The sequence below is a fragment of the Nilaparvata lugens genome, chromosome 11, assembly GCF_014356525.2.
Source record: "Nilaparvata lugens isolate BPH chromosome 11, ASM1435652v1, whole genome shotgun sequence".
NCBI lineage: Eukaryota > Metazoa > Arthropoda > Insecta > Hemiptera > Delphacidae > Nilaparvata > Nilaparvata lugens.
This window is the reverse complement of record NC_052514.1, coordinates 13,039,399-13,064,794: the sequence shown is the minus strand read 5'-3', so window position 1 is coordinate 13,064,794 and position 25,396 is coordinate 13,039,399. Positions and strand designations below refer to the sequence as shown.

General features: G+C 33.4%; 1 protein-coding gene across 1 annotated transcript; it reads left to right on the top strand.

The window, feature by feature from the left end:
• The first annotated feature begins 322 nt into the window (after nucleotides 1–322).
• LOC111056189 (acid phosphatase type 7) lies at nucleotides 323–25,208 on the top strand. Its single transcript, XM_039437614.1, has 10 exons — nucleotides 323–602; nucleotides 1,474–1,688; nucleotides 6,929–7,123; nucleotides 8,764–8,972; nucleotides 9,725–9,822; nucleotides 10,975–11,152; nucleotides 13,124–13,266; nucleotides 20,997–21,168; nucleotides 23,037–23,174; nucleotides 25,117–25,208. Exons 1-10 carry the CDS (start codon nucleotides 589–591, stop codon nucleotides 25,180–25,182), a joined length of 1,428 nt encoding a protein of 475 aa, XP_039293548.1. The 5' UTR covers nucleotides 323–588; the 3' UTR covers nucleotides 25,183–25,208.
• Nucleotides 25,209–25,396: the final 188 nt, after the last annotated feature.

The window sequence follows — 25,396 nt, the reverse complement described above, 5'->3', positions numbered from 1 at the left end:
CCTCATCCTGGATAATATCAATGACTCATTCTCCATGTACATTTTTTGAACAACTCTCTGTTCGAGCAATTGCGGCTTTTCCAAAAGGATGCATTCATACAGCATGCTTTGGAAAATGCTTGATAAAATATTCTCAATCGATGATTGTGAAGAAGAATTTGATATTATCTTGTCATATTCATCATATTTAATATATTTCTTATGAGTTTCTGAGTAATTGGGGATATCTATTTGACAAAACTTGTTAAATCAGAAATGATTTTTTGTGTGGTAATATTTGTAATATTCTTACATCACTGAACAAATTGAATGTCAGCTCAGTCAGCTGATAAGATGAGAACAAAACACAAAAGCAAAAGCGTGTTTTTAAATGTGACGTACAAGTTACGCAGTTTTGAGAGACATTATTGAATTATTTAATGTATTTGAAGGTTTCTTTTGAAAATCTTGATGAACAAGTGAAAATTTTCATAAGCTTTCACAGTACATATTTGTGACTTGTAAATTGTGAAAAATTCAGCTACCTCTAATGGAATAGTCGACATACTTCTTGTTAGGCTACCTATTTCAAAGAACATCGTTTGAACAATGTTGTCAAACAGGTAAATATAAAACAATATTGATGTATCTTTAAAAAAATGTATAAATCTTTATCATTCTCATACATTTAGAACTAAAGAACTTTTTGCATCCATCTGTATATTTGTTATTCATGTTTTCTAACCTTAAATTATATTGAATTATATAAATTGATATTTAGTGAAATTCAAATTGACAGATTTTGCGAGTAAAGTACGCATTCTTTGTGGCTTTATTCGTAGTTGGTTTGTTTACTCCATTGTGCAATTGAAATCAAATTTTAGGTTTGGTTTGGCTTATAAATTGCATTATTTCGGTAAGCTATTATTCCAACTACAGTATAGTCTACAATATTATTATTGTTTAATTGTGCTACATTTGATATTTTCAATATCCACATTTCATCCACACTTGATATGAAATGTCACAATGTAACAAACCTACTTCAATTTAAGTGACTACTTTAGTTGCGTTATGCATATCAAGGATCTTAATACATACGCGCAAAAGCTGGTACCCACTTTACGGGGGTGCAGGGGGCAAAGTCTTCAGCCAAGCAAGAGTCAGAAAAAAAATAGAAAAGTTAATTATTGTATAATATATGCCTAAGAACTGAGATAATAATGATGATAAATGAACAAATTGAAGTACAAAAAATAGTAATATGTAGGCCTAAATACCATTGGGTAAAATTACTCATACAACAAAAGAATTCCAATGCGAAGCACGGGTTCTTACTAGTTGTAAACTGTTACACTACAACTACATAACTTGATACTGTATATTTAATCTTAGTGGAACCTATTGTAGAAAGAGCAAATCGATTAAAACGCCCCTATTTCCTTATCACATTTTTATTTCAATATTTCAAAAAATGTTTTTGTTTGATTTCAGATATAACATTTTGCTTCTAGTTATCTGTGGAACTTTTTCACTGGTAACTTGCGTAGGGAACACAGATTTGTTTTTAAATGAGAAAATTCCAGATTTGTTTGTAACTGAGAAAATTCCAGCATCTTTTGATGCAAACACTGATCACAAGGAGAAACGTAATGATGGAGATGCCATTTTATACTACCAACCAGAACAAATCCACATTTCTTTTGGAGGTAGGTTAGAATTTCTATATATCTTCTCAACTGCCGTAGGGTATCAGGCAATGCAATACAATAAAGGTCCTTTTCCTACTCCTGAAATATTTTTTTTCTACTTCAATGTATATGTATATGAATAATATATTTGTGTTTATTGGTCTACTTCAATATACCGGTTAATAAAAATGCTCATTTTTACTCGAAAAATAAATTTAACAGTACAATACAAAGGATATTCTTAAATCAATTGTAATTGAGTGCATCAACTGCGTATTGTTGTCAAATTGAATTAAGCTAATTAAATCACATTGGATTGCATGAGAATTTTTCGCTTGGATGGCTCTCGCACAATATGGCACCGCGGAAATTTTATCATATTGTAAATCAAGTCTAAATTGGTTTTATTTAGAGTTTAATTCCGATTTTGAAAAAGAACAGTTAGAGTGTATTCAAGTATAAAATCGTTGATAAGTGTTACAACAAGATAAAACATTAATTCAGTGCATTTTGGTCGACTTTTTCTCCCATATCGACCTATGAGGCTCAAAATTTCTGCTCAAACTATTTAATGCAATGACAGTATTTTTTCTTTAGATATATTTGTAGTATCGATCGAGCAGTCGTAGCGAGCAGAAGTAGTTTTTGTTTTAGTGAGAATAGTTGAAATAGTGTATGCAATAGCTAAAGTGCTGAGTTCAGTGTTTTAATTGTTGTGCGTGAGTTCAGTGCCCTGCGCCGAAAAATCAGTTCAGTGCTGAATTATCATCTAGTCCGGCTAAGGAATGTAAAGAATGTGAGGAATGTCGACTCCCAAAAGATTGCCAACCTTCCTCGTGCCAGAGTTCGAGGAGGAGGAGGAAACCGATGACGACACGATGAGTCAACTTACACCGGCTAAGACCGTTGATTCAGCGTCAATGACTGTCAACGTCAACAGTTCCCCGGAATCGTTTCTAAAAACGAACCAACTGAAAACTGCAACAGAGCAGTTTTTGTACAATGCATGGAAAGAAGTCACTTGTCAACAGAGTGAAGAGAGAGAAAGAATGAATAAGCTGGAAAAGGAGTTGGAGAGAGCACGGTTGGAGATCAATCAGCTGAGAGAGATGTTTTCTTCAGCATCTTCAACAACACAGAAGATTCAATCATCAGCTTCAAATACAATGCAACCAGCATCGTCTATAAGTAGCAATAAAAGTTATTCACCACCGAATTGGGAGGAAGAAGAGAAAATGGTGGCATCAGAGACTGCATGTATACTCCCTAAACAAAAGAAGAGAAAAATCCGTGACTCACCAGAAAAAATAAGGCCTGCAACTGAGTCTACAAGTATGAAACCGACAGAAAAGAAAAACAAGCTCCCGCCAGTCATATTAAGCAATGTTCAAGAGTATTCGAAGATTAAAGAGGCATTGAAATCGAAAAATCTCAATTTCAGTGCCAGCATGATGAACAACAACCAGCTAAAATTGAATGTTGAAACTGTACAAGAATACAGAGATTTAACTAAGATGTTAAATGAAGCTAAATATGAATGGCACACGTACGAAAACAAACAAACTCGTCTAATTCGTGGCATGGCTAAAGAGCTTCATCCATCATGCGATCCAGAGGATATAAAGAACGATCTTCTAAGCAGAGGCTTTCAAATAATCAGTGCTGTCAACAAAATGAAAAAAGTGAAGAAGGATGGAAAAGAACACAAAATCAGACTCCCAATGTTCATGTTAACATTCAAGAATACTGAAGATACAAAAAAAATATATGAAATTAAACACATTTGCTATATGAAAGTGAAAATTGAATCAATTAGAAGCAATAAAATGATTCTGCAGTGTAAACGTTGTCAGCGGTTTGGTCATACTCAGGCATACTGTCAACATGAACCTGTGTATGTGAAGTGTGCTGGAAAACACTGGACCATTTCATGTACCAAGGCTAAAGAAACCCCAGCCAAATGTTTCAATTGTGCTGAGGGTCACCCAGCTAACTACAGAGGCTGTCTTATCGCTAAAGAACTTCAGTGAAGAAGAACTGAAAAAGACAACATCAACAGAACAACAGACTGGGAAGCTTTCAAAGTGGATTTGGAGAATGAAATCAACTTGAATATTCCACTTAGAACAGCTGAGCAGTTAGATGAAGCCGCAGAAAATTTAATGTGGCAAATCCAGAAATCAGCCTGGAAAAACACTAGACAATACACCAGGAAAACAAAAGGAAGCAATTACCCACTGGAGATTCGACAACTTGTTTTAGAGAAACGAAGGACAAGAAGAAGATGGCAACAAACTCGTGATCCTGCTGACAAAAATATATTGAATAACAAAACACAACAATTGAGAAGAGAGATAAGGAAACTAACTGAGGAGTCCATTAATAACTACCTTCAAAATTTGACAGCTGATGCCAGTACAGATTATTCATTATGGAAAGCAACAAAAAGAATTAAGCGACCAATATCACAATCCTCTCCAATCAGAAAACCAGATGGTACTTGGGCAAGAAATAACAGAGAAAAGGCAGATATATTTGCTAATCATCTTGAAGAAATCTTTCAGCCAAACAACATTCAATCTGAAATTGATCCTGAAGAAGATATAATAGATGATTTAGATACAGAGATTGATCTAGTTTCTATAAATGAGGTTAAAGAAGAAATAAAAAATAATCTGAATACCAAAAAAGCACCTGGGTTTGATCTGATTACAGGTGAAATCTTGAAGAAACTTCCAAGGAAAGGTATTATCATGCTAACATATTTATTCAATGCATCACTCCGATTACAGCATTTTCCTTCAATTTGGAAGGTGGCAGAAGTCATTATGCTGCAAAAGCCTGGGAAATGTCCTCAAGAAGTAAAATCGTACCGCCCAATATCTTTTCTACCTGTAATTTTAAAGCTTTTTGAGAAATTGCTAATGAAGAGATTGGCTCCCATCATAAGTAGCAGGAATCTGATACCAGCCCATCAATTTGGTTTCAGGCAGAAGCACTCAACCCTGGACCAAGTACATAGAATCACTAATGTAATAGAGAATTTATTAGAGAAAAAATGTATATGCTCAGCAATCTTCCTTGATGTGGCACAGGCATTTGACAAAGTGTGGCATGAAGGACTGATCAATAAACTTCATAAAATTCTTCCCACTCCACTTGTAAAACTTTTAAAATCATACATCACTAACAGATTGTTCAGAGTAAAACAAGGTGATGACGTCTCTGAATTAAAGGAAATAAGGGCTGGAGTTCCACAAGGTAGTGTTCTTGGACCAGTTCTTTATGTGCTGTACACAAGCGATCTTCCTGAATTGGATGCAGTGACAATTGCTACTTCTGCTGATGATACTGCAATACTGGCAGAAGGGGAAACAGTACAAGAAGCAGCCACAAAACTACAGAATGCAAGCAACAAATTCAGTGACTGGACAAAGAAATGGAGAATTCGATTGAATGAGATGAAGTCCATTCATATCAACTTCACAAACAAAAATATCAATGATCCGATTCGTATAAATCTAAATGGGAATGTAGTACCACACAGCAACACAGCAAAATACCTTGGAATGACTCTTGACGCCAAGTTGAAATGGAAAGAGCATATCAAGATGAAAAGGAGTGAGCTGGGACTCAAATACAGTAAAATCTATTGGCTGTTGGGCAGACAATCACAACTCTCATTGGACAACAAAATATTGATTTATAAACAAATTCTAAAACCTGTCTGGACGTATGGAATTCAGCTTTGGGGCTGCTCTAGAACATCTAACATCAATCAGACTCAAACATTCCAAAACAAAGTACTGCGGAACATGGTGAATGCGCCCTGGTACATAAGGAACAGCGATTTGCACCGAGATCTACACATCCCCTATGTGACCAGTGAAATAAGACGATTGGCAGCCCATCATGAGTCACGTCTTCATCAACACGACAACACCGAAGTCATCCAACTCCTAGACAGCACTGAACTCACAAGGAGGTTGAAGAGAACAAAGCCCTTCGAGTTGCTGTAGTGCTAGTGAAGTGAAAAAAGTATAAATTAAATAAATGTGTAGCGAAAGAATTTAAAGTAAAAGAATTATAGATTAGAACTGTAGGCTTCACTGGAAGACTTTAGCAATAAAAATTAATATTTTAGGATAAGAAATAAGAGAACAAAATTAATGGTTAGTCCTCGTGACTAGTTTTAATGGAAGTAATAATAATGAAAAAAAGATATATTTGTTAGTAGTCGACTCTCTTATAAATTTTACTTGTTTTTTCCTCTCTTCCTCTGTCATTCTTCGCTTTTTCACTTTTCTTCACATGTCATTCCTATGGGACATGGGAAACAATAGTTGGCCAGGTATGTATCCTCCTTTCATTCTATTCAGCACACCCCAACATGAATCCTACTTTTTTATATTTTGATTGTATTGTTTTTGTATTTTGACTTTTATTGTGTGTTTGTTTTGAATTTAATAAATTGAGTTTAAATAAAATACCGGGTGTTTCAAAAAGAATGATTCAATTTTAAACAGTTATTTTTATTTTAAAAAATGGTGCACTTAAACCAATTTTACATCAAATTACTCACAGAAGTATCAAGTTTATGATAATGTATTATTATAAGTGTTCTATGTGCCCTCCTTTTCAGGCTCGGACAACGTCTAGACGGTAGCCAAATTCATCCCAGACTTGTCGTAAGATGTCTTCTTGTACTGTAGTTACTGGATCAGTTATCTTGGTTTTTAGCTCCTCAATACCAAGTCAACCAAGTCACTACCAATTCAATATCAAATGTTAAGGGAGGAGCAACATTAAAGATCGTGTTTATGTTCCTCCGCACTTGATATTGAGGAGCTAAAAACCAGGATAACTGATGCAGTAGCTACAGTCCGATAAGACATCTTACGAACAGTCTGGGAAGAATTTGGCTACCGTCTAGATGTCGTCCGACCCTCAAATGGAAAGCTCGTAGAACAATTATTATAATATATCATTATAAACTTGATACTTCTGTGAGTAATTTGATGTAAAATTGGTTTGAGTGCACCATTTTTTAAAATAAATATAACTGTTTAAAATTGGTTCATTCTTTTTGAAACTCCCGGTATGATAGATACATTCCTTTAACATTTCAAATCCACTCAAATACCATAAAATTCACGTAGCATCATTTATTAATTTGACAAAACAATACAGTGTTTTCATTTCTTGCTTCAGATCAATACATTTCTTGTTTTAAATATTTCCTCAAACCATTTTTTCAGATGATCTATCAACGATTGTAGTGACATGGAGCACAAAGAATGACACGAATGGATCAATAGTGGAGTACGGAATCGACGGCCTAATAGCTCGCAAACAGGGCACTTCAACTCTGTTTGTGGATGGCGGTTATCAGCATAACTTCCAATATATACACCGGGTTGTGCTTGAAAATCTCAGGCCACTTGAGACTTATCGTGAGTGCTTCAGTCATCAATAAAATTTTTCCTCAAATAAGATACAAGTAGATGTTGGAAATCAATATATTGCATCACAATTACAATAATCAATTAATACCGTTATTCATCAATCAATATCTTTATTCAAGACATACAATGTTATCCTTTACATGAGTTATTAAATTACAATTATAATAAGCGTTTGTTCAGTAAATTGGACAAACATTTTTCAAATTGGAAAAACATAACCTTCATTGTGGACTAGTATATTAATGAAAATTCGTGGGAGGAGCAGTTTTGGGCTGTTCCTAAAACTGTTGGTTTCCTCCAAATTATTTTGATCAATAAATGAATAAAGAAATAATGTGAAAAACATACTACAAAGAAAGAAGCGCAACAAAAGAGAAACAATAACAGCCCAGGTATCCTTAGTTTACCCGATAAAATTCTTCAAAACCTTCAAAATTTTAAATAGATAAATAATGTGAAAAACATGCAACAAAGAAAGAAACTCAACAAAAAAAGAAACTTTAACAGCCCTAGCCCAGGTATCCCTTAGTTTACCCGATAAAATTCTTCAAAAACTTCAAAATTTTCAATTCTATCAGGTACTATTTTAAACCTTACTATATCAATATGATAATTTGGTTATTAATTCAAGCTCATATAAAAAATTATCAATGCAATTTGTTTGACTAAGATTGAAATAGTTGTTAGGAATCAATACATTTCATCAGATAGCAATTATCAATAAATTTTTCAATCAATGCAATTTGTTTGTATTGATTGATTCTTTATCACAAATGACAATGTATTGCCAGGTCTTGCAAGACCCACAGCATACTAACACTCAGTTTGTATAATATTGAAATAGATATTTAGAAATAAACATGTTGCATCAGATCATTTTTATGCTCATATAAAATGGTAAAATCTTATAATTTAATTCGATGCAGAAGGTCAAGATTATTTTATCTTATTTAGATTAGAATGCAAAGTTTTGATCAGTCAACAAAAATGAGTATACTCTATTTGTTGGTGACATAGTATCGTGTTATCTATTTGAAAATAATCAGTAAATGTATTTTAGTTGTTTTTATTTTAACCTTGTAGCTGACACAATACTGTTTTTCGAGCGTTGATGATGACATGTATTTACATTCAAAATAGATATTAAAATCTCCTTAAAAACATTTAAATTCTTCTTGATTTTAATGTTGAGATATTTTTGCTTACAAAAATCCACATTCTCATTTATGAAACGGATAACAATTATTTGCATAATGGACAAATAAGTTTATAGGCAATAATCTTATGAACAAAATGAGTTCTTACTGAGAATAAGTTCATTACTGAACAAATAAGAATACTGGCAATCTTCAAATTTGAAAATGAACTACAAATTGTTGAAGAATCTTCCTGTGGATATCAGCCTGGAGCTTCCTGTGGGTATCAAATCCTGAAAAAATTAAATGTTTCCAGTTATTTGTATGTTTATATTTTTGTGTACAGTTTTTTATAATATTGTATTTGTATCCAGTCTGTATTGTTTTATTACTTTTACTGGCAAATATATTGAACATTCCAGAGGATTGTACCTATGTATTTCGTGTATCAACAACAAATGAATTAAATTTCAATTTTGTTTTTGTTTTCAGTCTACCACTGTGGTAGTGACAAGGGCTGGTCAGCCGAGTTTTGGTTCAAAACTGTGAACCCGGAGGAGAATTGGTCGCCACATTTGGCAGTTTATGGAGATATGGGCAACAAGAACGCCCAATCTTTGCCGCGGCTACAACAGGAGACTCAGAACAATGTCTATGATGCTATCCTACATGTGGGTGACTTCGCCTATGATATGGCCACTGTAAGTCAAATTCATTCATTTATTTATCCAATCGTACAAGTATTTTTATTTAAAAATGATTGGGAGAGAAAAATGCCCGGACGGTTTGTTGAGACTCATAAATTTAATTTGTTAAAATTTATTCAAATGATATCGGCTCAATGATAATACTGTATTTACATAACATCCATTTCGACAATTAATCAGAACTATTCTGAAGGAGAAGAGAAAGAGAAAGAAGAAGAAGAAGTTTGGACTTCGTCGGTGTTTTGTTCATCAATGTGTTGTATTAATAAATTGTAGCCTATGTAATTCTTAAGCTTCTTTTACAAAAGAAACAACTGTTTTACACTAAAAAGCTTATCCTAAAGTTGTCTTAGGTCTAACCTAAAGTTGTGAACAAAATTCTGTTCACAAAATTAATAGTTTTCCTAAAAAATTTGTCATTTTTTTTGTAGAAAACAAGTTGCTGTTCCCAAATGTACAGCAACAAAAGTTTACAATTTTTACTTAGAGAGCGAAGTCAGTGTGGACTTGTAAAGAGCAAAAGTTTTGTTGGTAACTTTCTCAGTGTTCCCCCACACTGAGTTGGGAACAAAACATTTGTTAAAAACAAGGATTTCCACAAGTTGACGAAACAATTTTGCTTGGCTTTTTAAGAAATTGGCAACAAAATGCCACAATTGTTGTAAACTCGCTTTTAATGAATATCTTGTAAGCTGCTAATGAATAAATGAGACTAAATATGATTGATTTTTTTGGTTTTTCAACAGCAAAACGGAAGAGTTGGTGATGAATTCATGAAACAGATTGAACCGATAGCTGCTTACGTTCCATACATGACAGTTCCTGGAAATCACGAAGAAAAATAGTAAGTTGTTATCACTTTCCTTGTTCCACTGCCTTGGGTAATTCTTATCTTACAATAAATCACCTTCATTTCATATAAATCTACTTAGCTATAATTCATATAACACTTTTAATTTTCCGCTTGAAAACTTCAGGAAAGAAGTGAATAAGAATGCAGGTCGTAATAATTGGTTTAAAATAAAAAAATGATATTAATTTCAATACTGTCATAAATCACTATTATTTTAAAGCCTGGTATTTTCCCATTTTCTGAGATATAAATTTAAATGATGAATTACTGGTGATTATTCCGCATTACACAAATTACTTTTGAATTTCTATTGATTACTGTACTCAGAAATTACTATGAAATAGCTATTTGTGTTATTTGTAAAGAAAATTTATAAATATGAAAGTGTTTGAAGCCTATCTCTGACTATTTGGAATTTTCAGACACACGATAAGTTATGGTATTTGAATATAGGCTATGATGTGAAGCTGAGAGATGAATTTCCAATATATTATGTATTAATAACGTTTTTATAGATATGAATAGGCCTATGATTAAATAAATATAAATACAGCGTTTGCCGGTTAATATCAACTTTTATTCGTGATCAAACTCATTTTCTACTGAGTAATTCTAATGTTCAATTCACTAGAATACAATTTTTATCAAACTATTATTTGATTAGAATATTACATTCATATTCAAATTATTATATTCATAGATAACACTTTACATTATAGAATTTTGTAGATCATGATCCGTAATTGAAACCTAATTTACTTAAGTAAAGAATTGTAAATAAATTACGTTGAAAATCAAACAATATACATCAGTAATATTGAGTTGAAACTGATTATGATAATGATGATTGAAACTCGAGTTTGTGAATAAAATATTTGAGTAGAAATGACACATTATGTGTGTTTTATTACATGAAACTAGATCTTATTTTCTGAAAAGTAACTGTCTGGTCTAAATATGTTTGTAAATATCCGAAAACTATTAGGCCTACTATTGAACCACTCACACTAATATTGCGAATATTGAAAAAGGATGACTTTTGAATTATCATAACATGAAATAGGTTTTATTCTGTAAAGCCTTACTCCTCGTTCTGACGATCCTTGAAATATCAGAAATTGATTAAATATTGTTGTATTGCAGCAATTTCAGTCATTACAAGGCGAGATTTAGTATGCCAGGAGGTACAGAGAGCCTAATGTACAGTTTTAATTTGGGTCCGGCGCATTTCATTGGCTTTACCACTGAGGCCTACTATTTCATCGAATATGGCTTGAAACAAGTTATACTACAGTATGAGTGGTTGGAGAATGATCTAAAGGTATGCTGCAATATCACTGTTATTTCATAAAAAATACAGTACTTAGCGATTCATCTTGAAAAATTATCAATATTACACAATAATTTCATTGAAAAGTATCTGAATATAACTCAATATTATTGGATATATGAAATATATATAATTTGAAACTTTTATTTGTAAAAATTTGGGGAAAAGACAGTTTTGGGCTATGCCTGTTGTCTTCTCCCAATCATATTTTAATTATTATTTGTGATTGTGAATAAAATAAATATATGGATGATATAGATAATAGAGATTAGAATAAAAAGTAAGTTATTCCTTTGCTTGTAATTGTGTTTAGAATTTAGGCTTGTTTGGATTCGATTGAATAGTCTATCAAATTTCGTTAATATCATACCAATCTTTGAAAAAAATACTGTATAAGGAAAATAAGTGTACAGTAAAACATTCAGGGCCGTTTGCACAGTAAAAGCTTAAACTGGATTCAATCACCACCAGTTGGCTTTAACTCAAAATGAATCATATTGTAACAAACGAAACTCGATGAGAATTTTATTCATTTTGAAATGAAATCTCGTTTAAGCGGCATTTACTGTTCTAAAACTTTCTCACCTTTTACAAAAAAACTTGATTTTTCTTGTATTCAAGTAAGGCCTTTCAGATTTCAATTCACGATTTATTTACGGACTAACTTGGTTTAAACAATTCTTTGAATCTTAATTCACTCAGAAACTTGTGTAAATACTATGGGCCAGAGTTGCACGTCCGTCTGTTAAATATGGACATTAACGTCGATTAACATATCAGCATTAGTATTACGGATTCATTACTGTTCCACCAAGATCGGTTAGTTTTTAATCCCGATTAAGTTTACCGGTTAACTAACCAAAATTTTAACGGTTTCACAATCCGGCAACACTGTAATTTAACTAACACAAAATAATTGAGGTTATGTTATTGAAGCGGTAAATTTGAAACTGAAAAAATATTAACAAACAAGATCATGGTCCAATATTATTAGACAAAGAAAACATGAGTTTGATTTTAATTCTAATAAGAGAGAATATTTACATAATAGAAAACTGATAATGATAGGTATAGTGCATGTTTTAAGGTAAAAATGAGGTTATGTTATTGAAGCGGTGAATTTGAACATTCAATACAGAGGCATGCGCTTGCGCCATAAAAATGTTCTGTCTGTCGCCAGTGTCAAGTGCTATGCTGCTAACAGACGACAACAGATCGAAAACTAACCTCAAAAATCAGAATCTAATTTTGAATGCTAATATCAGCTAAATACACTTCTCTATTTTATTAATGAATGAAATTCATTCATATATTTAGCCCATACTTTGAATTTTTTAGTTTTTTTTACCAAAAACTAATAGGAAGACAGATATCAGTAGGTACCTAACCGGCGTTAGTTGGATTTAATTCCCCGTGAATGGCCTGTTAAAAATCTTTTACGTCGATTAGTTTAACCAGCGTTATTTTTCGATTTTTACCTTTGTGCAACCAAATTTTCTTCGTTTCAACTAATCGCGGTTAAAATGGTGCCAACTAATCAGAATTAAAAATTGTTTAAGCCGGTTAGTTTAATCGGCGTTATCGCTTGAAATTTCTGTTTGAAACCAAAATGCATCGGTTAGCACTAATCTCGATTAAAGTCCAACATTTAATCGTGATTAAACGTTAACCGACGTACGAAAAACTGGGGGCATGTCTTGTAAAATCAGATTTTTCATTATATTTCTCGCATAATGAAATGCTCTTATGTAGCCTATCACAATTCATAATATTTTTTTCGATATGGGAGAATCCTTCAAAATGCACCTTTCAGAGTGTGGGATTGCGATCTTCAGCGACCGCACTAAAAACCTCATCTCAAACCTGTGGAACTGCGCTTGCATTACTTCACACTGATTGGCAATTTATAATATTAATGCATTAAAAAAGAATGAATGAGTTGAGTTTTGTTTTTATCTGCAGGAAGCAACAAAACCTGAGAACAGAGCCAAGCGGCCTTGGATCATAACATATGGTCATCGTCCCATGTATTGCTCCAACTCTGATAAGGATGATTGCACTTATCACAGCACCCTGGTCAGAGTAGGCCTGCCTGTATTCAAATGGTGAGTCACCTTCTTCCAAATCAGTTGTCATTACTTTTTTCTAATCTCATCCAACAACAATACAATATGTCATTAAAAGAATGAAAATAATTTTGTAAATTTATTAATTCTTCCAATAGATACAACTACAATCCAGGTAAAAATAACTGGCATACACCCAAAAGTGCTCCAAACCTTTATTCGAAATAAAGTGAACAGTCTTGAGGTTATGAAGAGTTTATAATTTCATTCACACAAAATTTCAAGTCCAAACATAATAATTATTGAGGATGATAGTAAAATGATGAAGAGTTGAGAATGTTTACATAACTTCTACTTTGACACGGTTCTGTGTAATAGTTTCATTAAATTTGAATGCTTTGAAGCTATAAATGATCAATTTCATTATTACCTAGTAGACTTTGGCTAGAAGTATATTTGTTGTTATTAAAATTGTAAGGAAGAAAGGGTTTGAACCTAATCTGTATCTTGTTTACTTTCCTTCTGATTTGATTAATAAATAAATGAATTAGAAAGTATGTTTATTCCATTATCATATATAATGTACCATCATAATGATTAACTCTCTACCATCCATAGTTGTGATCATAAATTTGTTCAATATAATAATAAATATGAAAAGTTCTTTCACAATAAACTTGATAAGAAAACCTAAATCTTCATCAGTATTCTCTCAACATCTTCAAAATATGAACCGAACTTGAAAACAGCTCTACTGAAGTTTTAGGTTATAGATTCATTCAATTTGAATGTTTTGAAGCTATAAATGATCCATGAATTCTATTATTAATTTAAAAAAACTTTGTTACTGCTTCAGCAAAATTCTTGGTGAAATGCTGTGAAAATGTTTAAATGTTTCAAATGATATTACTGAACTTTCGAATATTGTGGATGCTGCATTGGATGAGGCAGGAGTTTGGTTTAGAGCCAACGGTTAATTTTTTAGATAAAGATGAAACAGAGAATATTATATTTAGTCTTAAGCCTCACAATTGTAACAAAGATATATCCAATCATGTGAAGTTTTTGGGGGTTCAGGTTGATTACAAACTGACATGGGGTAAACACATAGATTATATCAAAACTAGGCTATCTAGGGCAGTCTATCTAATTAAAAGACTGAAACAATGTGTGGATCCGCCATATTGAATGCAACTTTATTTTTTTTTAAATATGAAGGTTGTCATACAATACATGAATTCAATACGGATTTTCAAGACAAAATGAATGGCGAAAACCGCACTTCGATATCTCAAACCGTTTAGAAGATATTCACATTATTAATCAATACTATGCAAATCAGAAATAATAATAATAATAATAATAATAATAATAATATTTCTTTATTCAACACAGCAAATGTGAACATTATACAGTTGAATATCGTCACAAGCAGCAATACAAATACATATTACAAAATGTCAACAATTCTTAAAACTCTAGACTACACAGTATTTAGCCTACTTTTAATTATAAACTAGTCAAGACATAAAACTGTTAAATTCTTCCAAGCTATACACCGCCTTGGAAATGAGAAGAGTGTACAAATCTCTCTTGAATTTTTTAATGTCAGACAAGGTTTGCAATTCAGGGGGTAATTTATTATGTAACTTTGCTCCTAGATAGGTTGGTAGTTTCTCATAGATTTTCAATCTGTGTTGTTGTATGGCTAGTCTATTTTTCCCCTTGTGTTGTAGTTATGTGAATCAGCCTGTGTTTTGAATGTGGAAATGTTTCTATGTGTGAAAATCAAGAGTTTATATATGTAACTGATGGGAGTGTTAGAATTTCAAGTCTACAAAAGCATCTCTACACGAATCATTGAAACTGAGGCCAGCCAGGTAACGTATTGCTCTTTTTTGAAGCCTGAATATTTTTTGGAAGTATATATTAGCACAACCACCCCACAACTCTATACCATATGACACATGTGAATAAAATAAGGCAAAATAAACCATTTTTGAGACTGATACGGGCACTAATCTCACCATATTTCTCAAAACAAACAGCCCCTTACTCACAGAATTAATTAGTTTTTCAATGTGCAAATCCCATAAAAATTTTGAATCTATCTCTAGACCAAGTAAATTAACAGAGTCTGTATTTTCCAGAGGATCACAGCCAATGTATAATTTAGGTTCTATATGATTTTGTCTGAGGCTGAAATCTATGAGTCGACTTTTCTTTGAATTTACTGAGAGGGAAATAGAATTAAAATATTGAGCTAGACTGTTAGATAGTAGGTTACATTTTTTCTCAAGTTCTTCTAAATTGCAATCGGAAAAAATTAAGGAGGTGTCATCTGCATATAATGTAAGTTTATTTTGTGGAACTGCAAGAGAAATATCATTTATGTACAGAATAAAGAGAAGAGGTCCCAAAATAGATCCTTGAGGCACTCCTGATGTCATTTTAACTAGATCTGATGATGCAATACCATGACGATCACTATGGATGGAAACAAACTGGTAACGATCAGTTAGATACGACTCCACCATTTATTTTCTTTACCGCATATCCCTAGACTTACTAACTTCTTCAGAAGTAGCTTGTGATTCATGCAGTCGAAAGCTTTGGAAAGATCAATCATGACACCTGTTGTGTAGTTACCGCCTTCTAGATCGTGTATCACACCTTCAAAAAATTCTATAAGAGCGGTACTAGTCGACCTATCCTTTACAAAGCCATGTTGATGTGGAGATATAAGATCATGTTCCTTCAAGTATGCTACAAGTCTTATGAGAATAATTGTTTCAAATACTTTCGAGAGAGCTGTCAATATTGATATGGGTCTATAATTGTTTATGTCAAATTTGTCACCATTCTTGAAAAGTGGAAGAACTTTTGCTATTTTTAAAAGATCCGGGAAAATTCCATATTCAAACATAGAATTAATTATGCAAACCAGTGGATAAACTATTGCTCTCCTGCAATGCTTTAAAATCTTAATAGAAACATCATCATAACCTACACTAGATTTTGACTTCAGATTTTTTATTATTTCTAATATTTCACCTTCATGGGTGGGATGTAAAACAAATTTATTTGGTGATGTTTCTGAGTTATTATCTTCGAGTTCTTCACCTGATAACTCATGAGATCCCTTTAAGACAGCACCAGCTCTTTCAGCCACGGATGCGAAAAATGTATTGAATGTAGAAGCAATCTCTAGATGGTCAGTGATGTGTTTATTTTCAATATTGAGTGCTATGTGTACATTATTTCTATTGCAATCTTTCCCTCTAAATTGATTTATTAGCTTCCAACTTGATTTAGATTTGTTTGTTGCATACTTTATTTTGTTTCCATAGAATTCTTTCTTTGCATCTACTACTAATCGGTCATAGTGTTTTTTGACTTTGTTTATAAGTGAAGTGTCAAAATTAGCAACTGATTGTGCCCTACATGTTGCGATTTTAAGTAGAATTCTTGTTTGTTCAATTTCTTTTGTAATCCAGTTTTGTTTCAAGTTTTTAGTTTTTGACAATGTTTTGGTTACTAAGGGACAATGCATATTATAGAAATGAAGGAAAATATTATAAAAAATCTTATACTTCAAATTAGTATCTTTTACATTGACATAGCTGAAATTCCAGTCTACACCTGCCAGAGATGAATAGATATGCCAGAGATATTATCCGTACTGCAATTCCGAAAAGTAATAGTGTCATTGTGAGAGATTTTTTGTTTGTGAGAACGTTGACCCAATGACACTTCTATGGATTGAGCGGTGTGGTCGGAAAGCCATGAATGTATTACATCTACTTTTATGTTTGTTAATGTATCACTGGTAATTATGTTATCTATTGCCGTTCTACTATGAGTTGTTATCCTGGTTGGAACCTTAATGTTATAATTTAAACTAAATTGACTCATTATGCTGAAGAAAGCCTTACGTTGAGGGGAGTCTGACAAAAAATCAACATTGAAATCACCCACGCAAATAAATCTGATACCAATGTTTTCCAATAATATCTCCATGACATTGGAAAAATTTTTAAAGAACAAGTTTAAATCACCATTTGGTGGCCGGTAGACACCCAGAAGAATGTGTGTTTGCTTGTTTAAATTGAATCTACAACAGGCTAGTTCAATGCAACCCTCTATACAATATTGATTAACATTAACTTTAAAAATTTCTAATGGTTGCTGATCAAGACAATGTATTCCACTATAATATATACAAACACCTCCCATATTCTTATTTACTCTACAATAACTGTCAATAAGTCGCATACTATTCACGTTGGTACAATCTATCTCGCTATCTCTTAGACCATGCTCAGTTAAAATAAGAAAATCTGGCTTCTCTGAGTCAATGAATATTTCTAACCTATCTAATTTGTTGTACAATGATCTTATGTTTTGGTGAATAAATTTTAAAACCTTAAATACCGGCGCAGGATTTCTTTGTGCAGATGTTCCCTCATTAATGAAATATATTATGAGTGGTATTGATTAATAATATGAATATCTTCTAAACGGTTTGAGATATCGACGTGCGGCTCTCACCATTAATTGTTTCTTGAAATTTCGTATCGAAATCGTGTATCACATCACCACCTTCTTATTTAAAAAAAATAAAGTTGCATTCAATATGGCGGATCCAAGATGGCGGACCAGATTTTCAAAGTCATAGTAAAGTAGTATTTTCAATTTCAGTAGGATCCCCATTTTCACCCATCAGATTTTCTTTTGTGTATGAGATACTAAGCCGTTATCGGAATTTTTTCTCTCTTTTCTGCTTTGAATAGTATTGATTAATAATGTGAATATCTTCAAAAGGGTTTGAGATATTGATATGCGGGTTTCGCCATTCTTTTTTTCTTGGAATTCCGTATCGAAATCATGTATCGCATGACCACCTTCCTATTTAAAAAAATAAAGTTGTATTCAATATGGCGGATCCAAGATGGTGGACTAGATTTTTATTGTCATAGTAAAGTAGTATTTTCAAATTGAGGAGGATCCCCAATAACACTCACCGTCAAATTACCTTTGTGTATGAGATATTAAGCCGTTCTCGGACTTTTCATCCACTCTGTATAATGTAACATCATAATGATTAATTCTCTACCATCCATATTTGATATAATTTTCTCAATAGAATAATAAATAGGGAGAGTACTTTCACAATAAACTTGATAAGAGAACCTAAATCTTCATCAGTATTCTCTCAACATCTTCAAAATATGAACCGAACTTGAAAACAGCTCTTCTGAAGTTTTGTGTTATAGATTCATTCAATTTGAATGTTTTGAAGCTATAAATGATTAATTTTATTATTAATTAATAAAAACTTTGTTACTGCTCCAGCAAAATGCTTGGTAAAATGCTGTGAAAGCAATATAAATTTTAACATACGCGTGTTGAATTCTCAAGAAATTTGTTTCATAATCGGGCTGTACTAGTTAGTTTCTTCAATTAATTTGCTACTCTTTTCATCTGAATAATGTGGGTTCATGCAAGTTTGAAGAAGTGATTTCAACGATGCTACTCTTGTAACTAAACTAAAGTTTAAAGAGTAGTTGTCAACTCTATTATAGTAGAGTTGCATCTACAAAACATACTTCTGATGAATCAATGTCCCCTATATTTATTATTGTTCTTCCTCCTCATTATACAATCAGAGTAGTCTACTTAATTGTACTCCTCTCAAATCCTAACATCCTAATCTGATCCTAAATTTGTCCCAACCTCCAGCGCATATCCGAAAAAGAAATCAGGCCAATTCAAATCGTTGGCAGCCTCGCATTGCTCCCAGAAAAGCTCCATGGCACTTTGGATAACTGTTACAATGTGAGCGCCCCCAGGTACCTTACTCTCCTAATTTTGATTAGAATTATTATTCCACAAAATTATTTGTACTCTTTTTATAAGGTAGGCTACCGGATGAGAGCTAGTAGAGGCTCGTGTTTGTTTGAAAAACGTCTGGTTGCGATAAAATTAACTAGTAACTAGTAGTTATGTGAACAGTAGACCTCACGCAGTATTTTCATCCACAAGTACCTGATTGAAACTATAGACCGTATGGAAATACAGCAATAGACTGGCTTCTCCACACATCTGTGTAATCACTTGTCAGCTGATTTATGATGAATAATTCTATAGTCTGATTTTTCCTCCAATATTGGCGTATGAAGGAGGCTCCTTTTTCCTTTCATATTATCCTTGAAATGAAAAATTTCCAAAAACCTTGTATATACGTCGACGCGCAATTAAAAAAAGGAACATACCTGTCAAATTTCATGAAAATTTATTACCGCGTTTCGCCATAAATGCGCAACATATAAACATTTGAACATTCAAACATTTAAACATTAAGAGAAATGCCAAACCGTCGACTTGAATCTTAGACCTCACTTCGCTCGGTCAATAATAATGAACTGCTATAAAAAATGAGCTTTTCATAAAAAAAATTCAAAGACTCATTTGGTGTTTTGAGCTGAGTCTCACCATAGGTCTTTTTATTATTTAAGGCTACTAATATTATGTTTACAAAAATTGAATCACAGTATCATTCCAACTTTCAAGTCATCTTCAAGTGTGAATCATACTTGCGAAAATGACTTGAAAGTTCAAAACATGTTGTGTTATAGTTATTTGTGCAACTAGTGCGCAAAGTGACAGTTTGCTGCACCGAAAGAAACGTTTACGCCCGAGCCGTAGGCGAGGGCGGAATGGTTTCTTGAGTGCAGCAGAGGAACTTTGCGCACGTATTTCACATTAAGTTTTTCCTACAGTTACCATAGAATATGAAAAGTGGGTAATTATGGGTAAAATTGCCTGAATAATGTAGTAGTGTTTGAATGGCGAGGCGGCTGTGTGCTGTGTGTGTGGGTGGCACTGTGCTGTCGCTGTCATCCACTGCTGTCCTTGGTTATAATATATAATGAATAATAATTAGCGCGTTGTGCTTCGTTGCACCTCTGCTCACTATAGCAGCCCAGTCACTGTTACCAACTTCATTTTGATTTTGCTGCACTGTTGCTCCATATAACCTACTAAGTATTTTGCGTTGCCATGTTGCAAATCTGGAGTGCAGAAAAATTTTTCCCGCACTAGAGCGGAAAAGTGATTCTTTGCGTTCTGTAATCAGTGCAGCAATGGCCACTTTTCAACGTAACTGTAGGAAAAAATAAAAATGTTAAATAATCGATGTTATTAAATAGGATAGGTGTGATTTTTCATTTTTATATACCCATTATAGATGTAAGCTTACAATAGTGTTTGGTTTGATATTAAAAATCATGATTTCCTTAATTATTGCTACTTAACTTCCATAGTTTTACAATTTTCGTTCGTTTCTAGTAAAATCACAATAAGTTAGTTCCTATTCAAGTTGAAAAGTATATTAACGTTTTTATTTTCAATACTTCTTCCGAGCATCAGTTAACAAAGTTAGAATTGCCTCGATGGTAGCCAACCTCTGTAATGGAGAAGGTACCTGAAGAAGAATAATATTCAAGTTGCACCCGATATTCATTGTGTCTCTGATGTTGAATATTAAAAGTAAAGCGTCGTTTTTATAATTTTTTTGATAATTAGGCTACTAGTTTCAAAATTGTTTGGTGACAATCTCAACTGCTGTAGTCTTATTCAAGTTGCACCCCAATTTCAACCGGTATAATTATATTTATATGAATGAATATTCTCATGTAAATATCATGTTTAATCAATTTTTTTTTTTAATTTTCACGTTCTATTAATTACTATTAATTGATTTCCAGGTTCGGTCTTGAAAAGCTATTCTACGACTATGGAGTAGATTTGGAACTGTGGGCTCATGAGCATTCCTATGAGAGATTGTGGCCGGTCTACGATCAGAAGGTTTACAATGGATCAGCTGATGAACCGTACACGAATCCAGGTGCTCCAGTCCATATTATCACTGGATCAGCTGTGAGTATCTTCTAAAATTGAGTATAAAATTATTTTGACCAAAATTCGTCATCCTATTATATAAGCGAGCAATTTATGTATGTATCTGTTTATATTTTTTTATATCGGGGACCGAGCTTCGCTCTGGAGTACAAAAGCATAACAAATTTATTACGAAAGAAGAAATTATAATAACATTCATAACATTCATACAGAAATGTTCTATCTAATCACAGTAAATTGAGATTAATTCCCAGAGGAATGCAAAAATTTCCCTCTCAAAGGCCCAGTCGCACAAAAGCCGGTTAAATTTTAATCCTGATTAACTTCACGTGAATTTGGTTCTAAAAGTAGAACTAGACTAAATAATTATTATCAGCTGTTTTTCCAAGGATCAATAATAATTATTCTTTTAATGTCCTTCAGCGAGTTTCCCCAGGGATGAGACCTAGTGCAATCAAATCTTTATATTATAAACCTACTATGTTCTGAATTTTGTGAGAATCGTTAAAGCCGTTTTCGAGATTCGGTGAAATACAAACATATAAACATATAAACATCCAAACATCTAAACATCCAAACATCTAAACATATAAAACAGAAGTTGCTCGTTTAATAGTATAGGATATTTTTATATCTGGTTATTTATGTTCAACGGATCTCGAAAACGGTTCTAACGATTTTCACGAAATTTGGAACATAGTAGGTTTATGATATAAAAATTCGATTGCACTAGTCTCATCCTTGGGAAAACTCGCTGAACGACATTAAAAGGATAATTCATCCTTGGCTGGAACAGCTGAGACTTTCGTCGTCTGTGAATAGTGAAAAGTGAGCGAGTGATTCTGTGGAAAATCAAAATATCGCATTCATAAGCTGACGTATAGCCAGTTGTGAAATATAAACACGATCATTTTAGAGAATTGTGTTCTGTTTATCAATAAATAAAAATAACGAGCGAAGCTCGGTGCCCCGATATAAATTTTGTACGAGGGTCATTTTTTTTCGACCTCCGATCACATATAGGCCTATATATCATAAGTCACAGATAAGTGGTTGGAGGCAGAGCTGAGCAGCTTGTCATCCCCACTTGTGATTGGCGCGGCCAGATCGTCAATTGTTGTCAAATTGTGGACCGCGTTACTTGAGTCTCCCGCCAAGTGCTATCTACGTAGCTTTATTCATTTTTGCAACCAAAGCAAAAGACAATAGTTGAGCATAAATCTAACAAAGAATGATTCAAGTTTAAGCAGGAAAGTTTATGAGTGATGAGGTTGTGTGTGAATGCACTCGAAAAATTGAATACATCAGTTGAAATGACTTCTGGAATCATTGTGATGCATGACAACCCGGATTCATGCTTGTGTGAACAAACGGCTTCTGTAACTAATCAAATTGGATTATTATCAATCCAATAGTACACGTGACTTGGACTTGGTCAGTCATAAAGCTGTTTATTTATTTTTTGAAAATTAAAATCACGGAGCTTTGTACTTAAACTTTTGTTTCCATTGTTTTAAACTATAAATTTTCCAATTGTGTTCAAGGAAAACAATGCATTCAAGCATAATAATTATTTCAGAAAACGCAAAATATCTAGACAATAGCTACCTTTATTAATTGTATTCAAGAAAACAAAAATTATTTATTTGTATTTTCAAATCTCTGTCGTATGTAAGTGAGAATATAGAACTGTCGGATTTATTTATTTAATCAATGAGAATTACACAACTTACAGAAAAGTGCCACAGGCTTATACGCTCAAAACGGTTCCAATTCTAATTCATACAACAGTCCAAATGTAGATAGGTTATTTAGTTGAGAATAGTGAATTTAACTTGATTTGAAATAGAGTTTTCAATTGAGTGTTTTTGTTTGTAATATTTCAGGGCTGTGACGAGAATACAGATAGTTTTATTCCTAAGCCGGCTGAGTGGTCGGCTTTCCGTAGCAGTGACTATGGCTATGCTCGTCTCAAGGTCCATAACGCCTCACATCTTCATCTCGAACAAGTGTCTGACGATAAGGTATGCTTCATTTTTAACCTTTTCCCTTCCTTTAACAGCCATTGTTATTAGTTTTGGAAGTAAGTTTTGATATCTTGATACTCATATAATACTGGAGTGAGAGAGTGTTGCTGAGAGAAATGCTGGGAAAACAATATAGATGTATTCGCAATGTTTGTCGACTTCAGGCAGGCCTATGACAGCATCACAAGAGACAGGCTGTATACAATCATGTTAGACTTCAACATACCATCAAAGCTGATGAGGCTAGTCAGAGCCACAATGGAGAATACGGTTTGCCAGGTCAGATTGGCTGGAGAGCTGACAGAATATTTCGAAACAGAGCATGGCCTAAAGCAAGGAGATGGAATTGCACCAATGCTCTTAAACTTGGCACTAGAGCATGCAATAAGGAGGACTTCTGTGGATAGGTGTGGAACACTGATGATTAAGTCAGTCCAAATACTAGGCTATGCAGATGATATAGGCATACTTGGTAGATCTATGATGGTGGTGAAAAATGTAGCAATGGAGTTGGAGGAGGATGCATCAGATGTTGGGCTAGAGATAAACACTAAAAAACAGAAGTATTGCTTCAGAGTAGACAGCATCGAAATAGACTCGGACAACTCATGGAATGTGGAGGGAAGCACTATGAAGTAGTTGACAATTTCACTTACCTAGGAAGTTGCATAACGGATACTAATGAGGAACTCAAAGAAGTTCAAAAAAGTATCACTGCAGCCAACCGAACATTTTTCTCCCTTATATGCATATTCAAAGCTAGGAATGTACACCGTGAATGCAAGGTAAAACTATATAAAATCATTATAAGGACAGTGGTGTGTTACGGAAGTGAGACATGGACAATGACAGCCAAAACAGCAGACCTGTTGATTGTATTTGAGAGAGAGATGCTGCGAAGAATATATGGACCGGTGTGTGAGGCAGGTCAGTGGCGTATCCGTATTAATGCAGAGTTAGCAACACTATAGAGAACCCCCACTATCGGCCCACATACGATTGATGCGGCTCCGATGGGCAGGACATTTGCAACGGATGCCAGATATACGTGTGCCAAGGAAGGTATTCGTGGGACAGCCTGGAGGAAGGAGACCTGTTGGAAAACCAAGAGAGCGATGGGAGGATAGAGTGGCAAAGGACGCTAGGGAAATGCTACGTGTGAGGAGATGGGAAGGTGCAGCAATGGATAGAGATGGCTGGAGGCAAAGTCTAATTGAGGCCAAAGCCCGATTTGGGCTGTAGCGACATTGGGGAAAGAGAGAAAGAGAGTGTTGAAAATTATGCATGTATCTAGATGTATCGGCTTCTAGTATTTTCCTTCCTTTTTGAAAATATACACTTAGTCCGAAACTTGTCAGTCTGTTCATGAAATCACTTATAGTTAGATTCATTTTGTAAAGTCAGCATCTCATAATATTGGTTTGCTAATCCTTATCTGTCCTAAGACATAGCAGATAGCTCTATCTACAACTCAGCATCTTTGCCAATATGCCAACTCGTTTGTGGGATGTGAAGAAATGCAAGGAAATGCCTGAATATTCAATCTCAATTATGATTATGATATTATGTTTAAATAATGTAAAGCTATGTTTTCTTGGTGAATATAATAAATTTGGGATATAATTGATAATTATTTACAATTATCAAACATTAATATTATATTATGTCTTGAATGACCGCTATCTACTTTAGAAGGTAATGGAAGAAAAACGTGTCAACCCTGATGTCTTATTATTTACACTGACTCTATAATGTGTATATCACTATACAGTATACTAGTCTCTTAATTATTCTAAGATCAGTAATTGCTTATTGTTTTTGATAATGAAATTGATAAGATTTCACTTCTTGTAACTTGATCTTCCTCTGAATTTAATAACTTTGTTATTGGGCCAGATTTGATTATGTAGTTTTTCAATAATTATTTTTCAACTTTCAGGATGGCCAAGTTATCGACCAGATATGGCTGATTAAAGACTCGCACGGTCCATACAGTTTGGTGTAATCCTCGAATGAGGCCATTTTGGATTTTAAAAAACAATCAAATTAGAATGAAATTCTGAATGAATTGTATGAAAAATGTCGAAATATTGATTGACTCTGTCACTGGATGGTAAATACTTCTATTTCTTTCTCCCTTTTAAAACGACTTGTCAAAGCAATACGTGGTTTATAAATAATGAATCAATAAATGTGATAAACCGGGGATAAATCAATTA

Bases quoted from the DNA above. Each gene is read 5' to 3' on its own strand.
- LOC111056189 (XM_039437614.1), top strand. The intron at 8,973-9,724 runs GTAAGTCAAATT...GTTTTTCAACAG, and splicing joins TCGCCTATGATATGGCCACT to CAAAACGGAAGAGTTGGTGA. The intron at 11,153-13,123 runs GTATGCTGCAAT...TTTTATCTGCAG, and splicing joins GGTTGGAGAATGATCTAAAG to GAAGCAACAAAACCTGAGAA.